Source organism: Jaculus jaculus, chromosome 23 (assembly GCF_020740685.1).
Source record: "Jaculus jaculus isolate mJacJac1 chromosome 23, mJacJac1.mat.Y.cur, whole genome shotgun sequence".
Lineage (NCBI taxonomy): Eukaryota > Metazoa > Chordata > Mammalia > Rodentia > Dipodidae > Jaculus > Jaculus jaculus.
The window spans coordinates 10,309,477-10,324,063 of record NC_059124.1 but is presented as its reverse complement, the minus strand read 5'-3'; the positions used below and the strand labels follow the sequence as shown (position 1 = coordinate 10,324,063).

General features: G+C 44.0%; 1 protein-coding gene across 1 annotated transcript; it reads right to left on the bottom strand.

Moving 5' to 3' along the window:
• Positions 1 to 6,847: 6,847 nt before the first annotated feature.
• On the bottom strand, positions 6,848 to 8,193 carry LOC105944788 (E3 ubiquitin-protein ligase makorin-1-like). Its single transcript, XM_045139700.1, is given in 2 exon segments — positions 6,848 to 7,833; positions 7,835 to 8,193. Coding segments are annotated over 2 exon segments (1,257 nt in total). The 5' UTR covers positions 8,192 to 8,193; the 3' UTR covers positions 6,848 to 6,933.
• Positions 8,194 to 14,587: the final 6,394 nt, after the last annotated feature.

The window sequence follows — 14,587 nt, the reverse complement described above, 5'->3', positions numbered from 1 at the left end:
GGAGTTCATTTGCATCAGCAAGAGGCCTTGGTGTGCCCACCATGCCCACTCTCTTATCTGCAAACTAATAAAAATTAAAAATTGAAATCTTGGGAAAGATTGTAAAATTATTAACAAAAATAAATTGAATAAGAAGGAAAAAAAATAGGCTGGGCATGGGGGCGCACGCCTTTAATCTCAGCACTTGGGAGGCAGAGGTAGGAGGATCGCCGTGCGTTCGAGGCCACCCTGAGGCTCCATAGTGAATTCCAGGTCAGCCTGGGCTACAGTGAGACCCTACCTTGAAAATAAATTAAAAAATAAAAAAAAAAGAAGGACAAAAAGCTGGGCGTGGTGCCACAAATCTTTAATCGCAGCACTTGGGAAGCAGGAGTAGAAGGATCACCATGAGTTCGAAGCTGCCCTGAGACTACTGAGTGAATTCCAGGTTAGCCTGGGCTAGAGTGAGACCCTACCTCAACTCCCCCCCCCAACAAAAGGGAATAAAAGAAGGAGGTGAGCATAATTGTAGGGTGTATCATGCATAGAAAAAGTCACTGTCCCATTAGAAACAGAACATGATTCCTTTAAAAAGGGCAACATTGGCCTGGCTGTCAGTGAGCAGTGATAGGAGCTGTCAAAAACAATCAATAATTGAGTTTAAACAAAATTCTCCTAAGGTCAGGTATAAAAAGCTTTGTTCTTTGCTGAAGGGGGTCATGGCTAAAAGCACGTGATGAGTTTCCCACCCCCGCCCCCCCAAATCCATCACTGTCCCTTTGTAAGTCTCCAAGGTGAAAGACCAAAAGGAAGGGGCTGGTAGCTAGAATGTAGCTTACTGCATTCTTCACCAAAGCAATTTGAATAAGGTGGAGAATGTCTCCCAGCGATTGGAGACTGGGCTGGAATGGGCTGGCGGGGTGGGGGAGGGGTATGTTAAAATGATCAAATCAAAACAGACCCAAGAGACAATTGTGATGCTCTGTGATGAATGCTAAAAAATGCCAAAGCAGAGTGAGACTAGACCAGGTTGGGCGGGGGAGGGCGGTCTGAGGTTGTAGATTCCTAGTATGTCACTGAGAAGGAAAACATGGAAAGACCAGGAAAGGAAAGGCCAGGAATTTAACAATTTGAGAGGAAACTACAGCTCTCGACAGTGCCATTTTATTTTATCTTATTTTTTGTTTTGCGCTAGCCTAGGCTAACCTGTAATTCACTATGTAGTCTCCGGCTGGCCTCAAACTCACAGTGATCCTCCTACCTCTGCCTCCTGAATGCTGTGATTAAAGGTGTGTGCCACCATGCCTGGTCCATTTTTTTTTTTTTATAAGATTTTTAACAGTAATTTGAGATATAGAGAGACATCTAGAGAAAATACATACACCAGGGCCTTCACTGCTTCACTGCTTGAGTACTGGAGACCCGAACCTAAGCCGTTAGGCTTTGTAAGCAAGTGTCTTTAATTGTACCCATACACACACAAATAACTATTAATTATTAAAAGTAGGCTGGGCATGAGAAGCTGTCAGAAGGAAAGAAAGAGTTTGGGAATCTTTTTTACATTCCTTGAGTAAGACACCAAGAACCTGGAAATGAGAAAGAGGGAGGGAAGGAAAGAAACAAAGTCTTAGGAGATGGTTCAGTGGTTAAAGGTGGTTGCTTGCAAAGCCTGTTGCCCCAGGTTTGATTCCCCAGTACCCATGTTAAGCCAGCTGCACAAGGTGCTCATGCTTCTGGTGTGCCCATACCCACTCTCTACTTGCCTTTCTCTCTGTCTTTCTGTTTCTCTTCTCTTTCAAATGAATTTTATTTTTCGAGGCAGGGTCCCAGTCTAGCCCAGGCTGACCTGAACTCATTCTGTAGTCCCAGGCTGGCCTCAAACTCATAGCAACCTTACATCTCTGCTTCCACCTTATAGTACTTGATTTTTTTTTTTTAATTAATTGAGCCAAGTATGGTGGTGCACGTCTTTAATCCTAGCACTTGGGAGGCAGAGGTAGGAGGATTGCCAAGTGTTCAAGGCCACCCTGAGACTACATAGTGAATTCTAGTTCAGCCTGTTTAAGAGCGAGATCCTACCTCGAAAAACAAACAAACAAACAAACAAAAATTGACAGCCAGGTATGGTGTTGCACACTTTTAATCCTAGCACTGTGAAGGCAGAGATAGGAAAATCCCTGTGAGTTCAAGACCAGTCTGGAACTACAGAGTGAATTCCAGGTCACCTGGTGCTAGAGTGAGACACTACCTCAAAATAACAAACAAAAGGGTTGGAGAGATGGCCTAGTGGTTAAGGCACTTGTCTGTGAAGCCTAAGAACCCGGGTTCAATTCCCTAGTACCCACATAAACCATATATTCAAGGTGGTGCATGTATCTGGACTTTGTTTGCAGTGACTAGAGGCCCTGGTACCTCCCTTCTCTACCCTTGCAAATAAACTTTTTTTTTTTTTTTCTAAAAAAGGGCTGGGCATGGTTTTGCACACCTATAATCCCAAAATTTGGGAGCAGAGGTAGGAGGATCACTGAGTTTGAGGCCACCCTGAGACGAGACCCTACTTTGCAAACCAAAAAAAAAAGAGCCTGGTGTGGAAGCACACGCCTTTAATCCCAGTTTTTGGAAGGCATTAAAGTTTAGTTCCAAACCCTTTTTTAAATTTTGATTTTATTTATTTATTTTAGTTTTTTGAGATAGGGTTTCACTCTACCTTAGGCTGACCTGGACTATGTAGGCTCAGGGTAGCCTCGAACTCGCAGTGATCCTCCTACCTCTGCCTCCCAAGTGCTGGGATTAAAGGTGTGTGCCACCGCATCCAGTTTCAAATAATTTTTTAAAAAAATTAAAAACTAATTTTAAAGTCCTATAAGTACCACCATGCCTGGTTTAAAATACCTTTTATTTGCTGTGCTTTCATGCGTGCATACTACGGTCTCCTGCTGAGAATGAAAGCCTGTCTGGCTTTCTGGCATCGTATGGATGGTGAGAGAATTGCATCCAGGCCAGCAGGCTTTGCAAGCAATTGTCTTCCTCCTCCTCCTCTCTCTCCTCCTCTCTCTCCTCCTTCTCTTCTTCTCCACCTCTTCTTCCCCTCTGCCATCTCCTCCTTCTCTTTCTCCTTTTCCTATATCTCCTCTTTCTCTTCCTTCTTCTCCTTTTCCTTCCCCCCCTTGTCCTTTCCCTTTTTTTCCTTCTCTTCTTTCTCCTACTTCTTTCCCTCAAACTCAAGGCAATCCTCCTACCTCCACCTCCTGAGTGCTGGGATTAAAGGTGTGCTCCACCACAACAGGTGTGAATGTTTTTTTTTTTTTTTTTTTTGGTTTTTCAAGGTAGGGTTTCACTGTGGTCCAGGCTGACCTGGAATTAACTATGTAGTCTCAGGGTGGCCTCAAACTCATGGCAATCCTCCTACCTCTGCCTCCCGAGTGCTGGGATTAAAGGTGTGCGCCACCTCACCTGGCGTGAATGTGTTTTTAATGTAACTATTATCTTGTCCTGTTATCACAATATATAGGTCAATGTGAAATTACTATCAGCTGGGGACTTAGCATTCAGAACACATAAGTTTATGGGGACACTTGAATTAAACTACCACACTGTATGTCTATATATAAACACTTTTCTGCTTATTGAAGCCTCCATGCCCTTAGCTCAGGAATTCCATGAGTGCCTGATCATAAAGATGCTGAGGTTAGAGGCATTGTTTCCTCCAACCCAACAGGGTGGAGGTGTCAGGAGCAGGAGGAACACTTCTTGACATGTAACGGCCTCAATGGTTTCATAGGAAACCCAACAAAACATGTCCTGTTCCTGGGTTAAAAGGAACTAGTTGGCTTGCCCAGGAAGACATACATAAGGGATTGATCACACGCTGTACTGAGCCCTCTCTCATTTCTGTGAAATGTGTAGAACTAGCCAAGAGCTAGCAGGAGGAAATGGTCGCAGGGTCAAAGCTGAGAGAGCTACTCCCCAAAGCAGCACGTAAACCAGACTCCAAACACACCCTAACAGCTCAGCACAGCTTGCAGCTGTCAGGAAATTAATAAATTAATTAGCTTAAAGAAATGGGAAACTGAAATTCCAATAAGGAGGAAGTGTTTGAAGACAAACCATCTGTTACTCCAACTGGATTTATGTTTGATAATTATAGAAATTTAACCTGGAAAAGATAGGGAGATATAACCAAAGATAACATGACTTTTAGGTTCCCTCAATGGAGGACCTTTGATATAACAAAATTAGCATTTCTGCACATAAAACTTGAAGTCATAGACAATAAAACAAAAGATATTGATCAGGCAACATATGGTAGTTGGAATTTAGAAGCAAGTAAGACAAGAAATGATAAAATTTCTTTTTTTTTTGTTTTGTTTTTTGTTTTTAAATAATCTACTTATTGACTTATTTGAGAGACAGAGAAGCAGATAGAGAGAATGGTCATACCAGGGCCATCAGCCACTGTAAATGAACTCCATACACCTGCACCACCTTGTGCATCTGGTTTACATGGGTCCTGGGGAATCAAACCTGGGTCTTTTGGCTTTGCAGGCAAGTGACCTAACCACTAAACCATCTCTCCAGTCACCCCCTTTTCTTTTTATTTTTTCCCTCAATTTTTATTAACATTTTCTATGATTATAAAAAATATCCCATGGTAATACCCTCCCTCCCCCTTTGAAACTCCATTCTCCATCATATCCCCTCCTCATCTCAGTCAGTCTCTTTTTTATTTTGATGTCATGATATTTTCCTCCTCTTATGATGGTCTCGTGTAGGTAGTGTCAGGCACTATTAGGTCATGGATATCCAGGCCATTGTTGCCCTGGCCAGCAGGGAGTTGAACAAGGACCCAAGGGGAAGTTAACCTGAATGGGAGAAGGCAAACAGACACAAGAAGGAGACCATGCTAGGTGTTTGTCAAGGCCTTGAGATTTATTCAGTCAGACATGACTTATATATAGAAGATAGAACTTTTTTGACAATGTTTACATGCCTAAGGTGTGAAAGAATTGTTTATGAAAAAGTTCAAAGCCTAAGAATAAGTAAGGGGTTTTAATTGCATTTTATCAGGAGCTATCTGAAGACCAGCTCCAGTAAGGGCCCTAGAAAGCTCTTGAGAGCAAGTAAGGAGTTCAGGGGGATCAGGTCCAGCCAAAAGAATGCCATCTATATAATAAGTGATATACAAGGAAGGCCATCTATGTCTAAACGGATCTATAACTTGGGCCACAAAGTTTTGGCACAGCTAGGGCTGTTGGCCATCCCTTGGGGAAGACTTTCCACTGGAATCTCGGCATAGGGCCTCTGAAATTTACCACAGGCAAACTAAATACAAAATGCTGGTGATCCTCAGGCTGCAAGGGAATTGTGAAAAAGCAATCCTTTGGGCCAATAATGATTTTACAATATCCTGCAGGAATTGCCACTGGAGTGGGGAGGCCTGGTTGCAGGGCTCCCATAGGTACCATGGCCTTATTAATTCCTCTAAGGTCCTGGAGCAATCTCCATTTTCCAGACTTTTTCTCTTTTTTTTTTATTGTTTTATTTGGGAAAAGTGCTTCTTACAAAAGGGCAGCTGCAAAATACAGAGACCTCTGCAACAATTACTTGTTCTCTTAACGTGGAAGAACGGGTGGGTTCCAAGGACTCGAAGCAGATGGACAATCAGGAGTATTCCCAAGTTATTTTTAGGAAACAGCAATAAAATGCAACGGTGAAATTTCCCATCAAGGAATTCTAACAACTTAACAACTTCAGCTTGTCTTACGGGATACCACCACCTCCTCCCCTTTAGTGGGAATGTTTTCTAATTGTAAACCAATTATGCCACTATAATAAACGCCTCAGAATACAGATTTGCATCCATCTGTCCACCTGCAAAGTCCAGGGGTGGGATGAGGCAGATATCCACACAAACAAACACAAAAACCTTAACAACAGAACCCCTCAAATGAGGACAAAGTTTTTTTTTTCCCCAAAAAGTGCCTGGATTGGAAAAGCTAGACCATAAAACATTAAATACAACTGTGCATCCAAGACCCAGCTTGTGTTGATAAGTGGGATCAGCAGGTCATTTTACCTCTACGGCAGATCCCATTTCTCTATTATAGACAGACTGCTAGCACCGCTACATTAACAACTACTGATAGACTGTTGGTCCTTTAAGATCTACCTGGCGCCATGAGGCTGACCACGGCCCCAAGTTTGTCCACTAAGGCTAACACTGCATCTATACACAGATGGGAAGCTGCTTGGGCGCTCGCTTCATGCTCGCCCAAGTCCATCAACCCTTGGGAGCTAACCACCAAGTCTGCATTGATGGAACACTACTGCATCTTCCATCGTTTCCATATTTTCTATCATGTTAACCCCAACGCCTCTGCACCTGGCTCAGTAGTATTCCTTGTGTGCAACTAAATTAGAGCCCCAAACCACCGGACAAGTGCCTGTGGTGGGACTGCAGGGTAGGGAACAAACCTACCACCAGATGTACAGAGCTCACCAGAAACCTCGAGGAGCCACCTTCTGCACTCGTAGCAGAAGGCTACTTACTTGCCAGCTTAGGTCCCTTTACCCATCACCCCTAACTCCGTGGACCCCAAAGCACAAACAGTGCTTTTACCCTTGAACCTGGGGGGGGTCTTCAAAATGAGTGTGCAAAGTCCATAAACACAACCTGGCTGAACATAGATGTCGCAACAAACCTACACTAACTGTCTGACAGTTAAATTCATGTTACAAAAAACTAACTTTAAGATTTATTTTTGTAACTTTTTGAAACAGAGAACACACCCTTGGGGAAAGGTGAGGGGTGGAGGAGCAGGCCCTGGGTAAGTGATCATGACAGCACCTGGAGTTGAGAGGCCTGCCTAGGAGAGCCACACGCACTTCCACACGGCACAGGGGACAGCTACTGTCTGAGGCTCCGCAGACCAGTTCACGTGCCACACAAAGCTGCTATAGGTCCAAGTCATAAAAATCTTCCAGCTCATCGTGAAACAAGTCCCACTCGTCCTCAGAGTCTGTCAGCTCGTCGTCCCCACCTGCAGCCAAAAGCATAAGCAACATCTCGCCCAGCTCAAAGGTGACAACCTCCTCTTCGTCGTTGTCAAAGGGGTTGCTGTTCTCTCTTTCCTCAATGAGCTCCCAGAAGTGGTTCCTTCGTTGGGCCCGGTATCTGCTTGATGTTCCCACTTTCTGTCTCTGTGGCTCCTCTCTATGGCCATCAGGGTACACATGCTTGTAAAAACAGTTCCCTCCAAATGGACAGTTCCCATGTCCTTCATCAAAATACCTGCACGCCTTGTTGCTCATTGCCTCCTTGTATTTCTGAATGAGTTTCTGCTTCTCTTCTTTCTCCTCCACCCAGTACTCACTTGGAATGACAAAGTTAGATGTGATCCGGCATTCAGGGCAGGACTTTATGATCTTGCTCTCAAATTGCTTAGCACTCCTCCACTTGCGAATACACTTGAGACAGTAGGTGTGGTTGCAGTTGGAGAGGATCCCAAAGCGGCGCTCGCTGGGGTTGGCTTTCTCATAGACCACCTCCATGCAGATCCCGCACACCATGTCCTTACTGCGCTGCACAGCGAAAGAGAGCTCCATGTCCTTCTCATGGGCCTCAATGCAAGATTTGATGTGCTGTGACCGCTGGGCCGCGTCTCTGGGGTGGAGGACGCGAAGGCCGCAAGTGTCACAGTGCTCTCCGTGGACGCACACGCAGTTCTCCCCATAGCGGCACTCTCCCACGGCAGCATAGGGGCACAGCTGCTGCTTCGCTTCCCCGGCACTTTGCTCCTTCTCGGACTCGTCCTTGGCCACTGAGCCCTGCAGGGGTGCTTCGGTGCAGGAAGGGGGCGGTGCGGCCACAGTAGGGCTGCCCAGGAACAAACTCAACGGCATTGACCCAGTCCTCTGAACCCGCGCCTACAGTTGGAAAGGCTGGGTTTCTTGACTCGGCTTCACTGGTATTCATTTCGATAAGTGGTCCAACCCCCGATGGGAGGCTTGAGGAAGCAGCCAGGGATGCTTTCGCACTTGGATCTGCAGCAGTCACTGCTTCCTGTTTCAGTGGCTTGCTGTGTTCGTATCTGCAGCGGTCTCCGTAAATACAGTACCCTCTTTGAAAATACTTGCACACTACACCGTATGGACTGTCAGAGAGATCATGTGAGTAGCGACACTTATCTCCTTCCTTACAAACCCCATGCATAAAATACCCCGTCCAGTCCTTGTCTGTTGATCACGAAGAATGAGATCAATCCCAGCGTCAGAGCAAGAGTGTGGAAGAAGAGTTTGAACTCGGCAGCAAAGAAGAGCAACTGAGTTGAAGGAGGGGCTTCCGGGGGTGTAGCCAGACTTTTTCTTTATAGCAAAGATAGGAGTATTCCAAGGAGAGGTGGTAGGTTCAATATGGCCTGCAGCAAGTTGTTCCTGCACTAACATCATGGCTGTAGCTAATTTTTCAAAAGTTAAGGGCCATTGATCAACCCACACAGGTTCTGTTGTTTCCCAAGATATTTTATCTGCATGGGGTACAGGCATGTCAACAGCCATTAGGATAGATTTTTGTAGCCTATTCCAGCATGATCAGTCTTTATAGAAACTTATATTGGCTCCTTTGCTCCCTGAGAATGTCTGCTCAATCCTTGTCCTGGGCAGAAGCCTTGATTAAGCATTTGGTTAGCTACCAACTCATTAGGGCTGCACATAATAAGTTTCATTTGAGAGAGGATGTCTCGGCCCCAGAGACTAATGGTCAGGCCTGTGACTACATAAGGTTGAATGGTGCCCTGATTGCCTTCCTCATCTTTCCACTGAATAACTTCAGAACTTTGTAAGGGGTTAGAGGCCTGTCCAATTCCTTTGAGATGGGTCATGGAAGCGGTGAGAGGCCAAGATACAGGCCAATTTTTAATGGAAATAATTGTGGCATCTGCACCAGTGTCTATAAGACCTTCAAAGGTTTTTCCTTTTAACTTTAATTTAAGGAGGCATCTCGTTTGAGTGACCTCTGTGCCCAGTAAATGTCTGATGACCCAAACCCATGGGGGCCTCTCTTTTGTTTCTGGCAGGGTGCCTTATCACTGAGGGGCAATAGTATTAATTGAGCAATCCATTAGCCAGGAAGTAAGGTAATAGGCCCCTGAAGGGCGGTGGCCATAAGTTTAATTTCCCCAGTATAGTCATTATCAATGACTCCTGGAGAAATGGCGAGGCCCCAAATGGTTGAACTGGTACGTCCCAAGATAAGACCAAAATTGTTTTTTGTCAAGGGACCAAAAACTCCTGTGGCAAGGATCTGAGTCCCCACCTCTGGAGTTAGTATTGATCTGGAGGCGGAACAGAGGTCCAGTCCTGCACTGCCAGCAGTTGCCCAGGAGAGGGCTGGTCCCAATAGTATGGGAAGGGGAAGGGGCAGCAACAGCGTTTTTATTGTCCTTAGCTCAGAGCATCCAGTGGGGAATAAAAGTATAAATAGGATCAAGTCATGTTTCTAACTTGAAAATGTAAAATTAATTTTCTATTTTTATTTATGAGAGAGAGACAGCGAAAGAGAATGGGTGTGCCAGGGCTTCCAGCCGCTGCAAACAAACTCCAGATGCATGAGCCACCTTATGCATCTGGCTTACGTGGGTCCTGGGGAGTTCAGCTTCAGACTGGGGCCCTTAGGCTTTACAGGCAAGCGCTTAACTGCTAAGCCATCTCTCCAGCCCCAAATTTCATTTTTATCTACTGCTGAATAGAAGTCCATTGTGTAAATGTACCACATCCTTATTATCCATTCATCTGTCGAGGGACATCTAGGCTGGTTCCATTTCCTATGCATTGTGAATAGAGCAGCAATAAACATAGCTGTGCAAGTATCTCTAAGGTAGTGAGAAGAGTCACTGGGATATATGCCTAGGAGTGCTAGCTGGATCATAAGGCAAATCTATTTTTAGCTGTTTCAAGAACCTCAACACTGATTTCCACAATGGCCATACCAGACTACAGTCCTACCAACAGTGAAGAAGCGTTCCCCTTTTTCCTCATCCTTGCCAACAATTACAGTCATTTGTTTTCTTGATGATAGCCATTCTGACAGGAGTGAGATGAAATCTCAAAGCAGTTTTTATTTGCATTTCCCTGGTGGCTAAGAATATAGAACACTTTTAAAGATGTTTGTATGCCATTTGTATTTCTTCTTCTTCTTCTTTTTTTTTTTTTTTTTTTTTGAGGTAGGGTCTCACTCTGGCTCAGCCTGACCTGGAATTAACTCTGTATTCTTAGAGTGGCCTTGAACTCACGGCAATCCTCCTAACCCTGCCTCCTGAGTGCTGGGATTGAAGGTGTGTGCCACCACACCTGGCTGTCTTTCTTCTTTTGAGAACTTTCTTTTTTTTAAACTCTTTTTTTTTTAACATTATTTATTTATTTATTTGAGAGTGACAGACATAGAGAGAAAGACAGAGGGAGAGAGAGAGAATGGGCGCGCCAGGGCTTCCAGCCTCTGCAAACGAACTCCAGACACGTGCGCCCCCTTGTGCATCTGGCTAACGTGGGACCTGGGGAACCGAGCCTCGAACTGGGGTCCTTAGGCTTCACAGGCAAGCGCTTAACCGCTAAGCCATCTCTCCAGCCCTTCTTTTGAGAACTTTCTATTTAGTTCCATAGCCCATTTTAAAAAAATTTTTAAATTTAACATTTTCCATGATTATAAAAAAATATATCCCATGGTAATTCCCTCCCTCATAGCCCATTTTTTTTGAAACCTGAAACTTCTCACAAACTTTTATTAAAATAAAACATAATAAAACACATAAAACCATGAAAACAAATCATCGTTTCCTGTGGAGATAAGTATTTCAAGCATGTGATTCAAGGCACCTGCACCCACAGACTGGTTTGGACACAGCCCCACAATTGTGGGGATGCTTGTTGATTTAGTCTGCGGCTTTCCACCATCCGTTCGGCTAGAGCCAAAAGGAGGGGATCTCTGGAGACGTGAGCCCTCATTTTGTGTCCATTGAATGGAAGGCAAAAGTTTCTCTTTGCTTCTTCTCAATTGCCTTCAGATGAAAATCCATTGGCACAGTGGCATAAATTATAGCAGCACACTACAGTCTTCTGAAGTGGGTCGTTTTTTCTTCCTAGTTAGAATTAATCTTTCCATGATCTTTTTATTGTGTTTAACACATTCAGAACATAGCATATTATCCTCCATTTCTTGAGATGGGAAAACACAGGCTGGTAAGAGGATGAGAGAGATCATTTTTCTGTGAGTGTGAGGGACCCATGTGTAACCTGCTTGGAACTGTAGGTGAACCCAGCCTGTTACGTTTGCAGGGAGAAGCTTGCCGTGGACCACACACCACCTGAAACCAGAAGCTTTCTGCAGAAAGGCTGAAGTGGGAATAGAACAAGAATTCACTGCTCCTGGCTCCATGGCTCTAGCAGCAATTCTTGACCAGGCTGCCAATATGGATGCCTGAGGTGATGTTACAATGTTAGCTACATTGCTTTCCTTTTGCACACTCATGTTACAAGTTTTTTGAGACTTCTTTTTCTTGATCATTTTTCTTTGTTTCTTGTGACGTGGTAGCATTCGCACTCTGGCCTCCAAGGATGTAGTAGGAAGATCGTACTTTTGTTCAGGATATGTGTGTCTCTGGAGTCTTGCATAACCTCTAGTATCTCATCATCGGTACTCAACTTGTGTTTTTGACTCCACTCTCGCAGAGTGTTCCCAGTCACCATATGAACCGGAGGCAAGATTTCTGGCAAAGGAAGGACTGGCTCCTTCTGTCTGGGTTTTGGGGGAGTCTTTAGCTCCTTCTTCAGGTGAACCGTATTGCTTTTCCTAGGACATTCAGGTCTGCTACCTGAACAATTGGTGTCTTCCATGGAAGAAATATTTGATCCCATTAGATGGTCTATAGTAGACTCCTGGAGAACTGGGACCAATGTTATAATCTCACTGTCCTCATCTAATTCCCCCCTAGACACTTCCTTCTCACTGGTATCACAAGTTTGTCTTCCACTCTCAGGGCTGCATGGGGAAGACAAAGCCAGGAACAATCATATGCACAGTTCTCCGTAGTGCTCTTGCCAAATTTGACCTTTTTTAAAAAAAAATAGGAAATGCCTACTTCTACTTCCTGTTACTCAGAAGAGCCCTTTCCCTGCCTCCTCTCTGCCTCCCTTGTTATTTAACAATGTGATCCTTTTATTGGTTTGAGAAGTCTCAAACCCATATCTTGTCCACTGACAGTTAAATTATTAAGTAGTATCCCTCAAAAGCCGTGGTTAAAAAAAAGAGAAAAGACTTTTTGTGCAGGGTTTAGTGGCACATGTCTGTAATCCCAGAGATGTGGAAGCAGAGTAGAGGTCAGAGGGTCATGACTTCAACCTTAGCCTCCCTCTGGGTGGTGCAGGTCAATCCCCATAGCCCATTTTTTAACTGGGTTGTTTGCCTTTTTTTTTTTTTTTTGAGTTCTTTGTATATTCTGGATATTAATCCTCTGTCAGATGTGTAGCTGGCAAAGACTTTCTCCCATTCTGTAGGTTGTCTCTTTGCTCTATTCACAGCGTCCTTTGCAGTATAAAAACTTTATAATTTCATAAGACCCCACAGGTTGATTAGTGGTTTTATTTCCTGAAAAATTGGAGTTATGTTTAGAAAATCATTGCCTATGCCAAAGTAGGTTTCCCCTACTTTTTCCCCTTCTAGCAGTTTCAGAGTTTCAGGTCTGATATTAAGGTCCCTGATCCATTTGGAATTGATTCTTGTGCATGGAGAAAGACAAGGATCTATTTTCATCCTTCTACATATAGATATCCAGTTTTCCCACCACCTTGTTGAAGAGGTGTCTTTTCTCCAGTGAATATTTTTGGCATTTTTGTCAAAAATCAGATGTCTGTAGCTGCCTGGATTAACATCTGGGTCCTCTATTCTGTTCCATTGGTCTACATGTCTGTCTTTATGCCAGTACCATGCTGTTTTTGTTACCATGGCTTTGTAATATAGCATAAAATCGGTCATGGTGATATCACCAGTCTTATTTTTGTTGCTCAAAATTGTTTTGGCTATTCAAGGTTTTTTGTGCTTCCAAATGAATTTTAGGGTTTTTTTTTTCTATTTGCATGAAGAATGCCATTGGAATTTTGATGGGGATTGCACTAAATGTGTAGATTGCTTTTGGTAAGATTGACATTTTCACAATATTGATTCTTCCAATTGAAGAATGGGTGTCTTTCCATTTCCTATTGCCTTCTGCAATTTCTCACTTGAGTGTTTCAATATATTTTCTTGGGTTTGTGTGTTTAGTAGTTTAATTATAATCATGGTGAGGAGAGGTTCTTTCCAAATTTTGTCTTTTTGGCATTCTAAAGGCTTCCTGTGTCTATACTATCATCACTTTAGTCAGTGTCAAATCTTCAAGTTCAATAATTCTAATCAGCAACAAGTGTCTGGAGTTCCAATTTCACCCCTCCAGGTAGGCTACTCATAGTCCTGGAAAACTGTGGCTGGCAGCTCTCCTTAGGACTCATCTTGTGGTTCTGGCATGTCCACTGGGTCTCCACTTTAACCCACCGTCCATCCTCAAAGCTTCACTGGGCCTCCATGCAGACATCCAGTAAACTTGCTTCACACTGCCCATGGCTGTTTCCAAAAATAAGATCGTCTTACAAATTTAATGACTCTCTGTTTCCTGCATTTCTTATACTCTATAATACCAGGTGGGGTGCCAATTTATTAATCCAGGGGGAATAAAGCAGACTATGAAGAACAGGCCACTCCTTGAACATTCAGGCATCTTTAAAAGAGTCTACAGTCTTCCTGAGGCTCCAAGTGCAGGTCAGCTGGCCCAATCTCAAAGATTGTAATCTCTCATATAGTTGGAGCTGAACAGGCAGAAGTCTCAGCCCAAAGATTTCATTTTTTCTGTACCATATCTATCTGCTCACACCAGTTCATTTCTACGCAAAGCAGCCTGTACAACTTCTCAGGACATGGCCATAACAGCAAGTCTCTCACACAAACTGTTTCTAGCCCAGTCCATGCCAAGCTCTTTCTCACCCTCACAAACCAAACCTCACAGTCCACAGTTCTTACTGCATTCAGGTCTTTCTACTCTGACTAGAATAGTCCATCAAGCTGTACTTATAGCACTGCAAGGTGTCTCTTGGACCAAGATTTTAAATCCTTCCACATTCCTCATGAAAATCAGCTCCAAAGGCCAAAGCCACTCAGTCAGGTTTCTAGCAGCAAATGACAACACTCCTTGGTATCAACTTTACTGTTGCAGTCAGGTTCACATGGCTGGCAGAAATTACCTGACCAAGAGCAGCTTTTGGGGCAAAAATGGTTTATTTGGCTTATAGACTTGAAGGGAAGCTCCATGATGGCAGGGGAAATTGATGGCATGAGTAGAGGGTGGACATCACCTGGCCAACATAAGGTGGATAATAGTAACAGGAGAGTGTGCCAAACACTGACAAGGGGACACTGGCTATAACACCCATAAGCCCGCCCCTAACAATACACTGCCTTCAGGAAGCATTAGTTCCCAAGTCTCCATCAGCTGGAAACCTAGCATTCAGGACACCTAAGTTTATGGGGGAC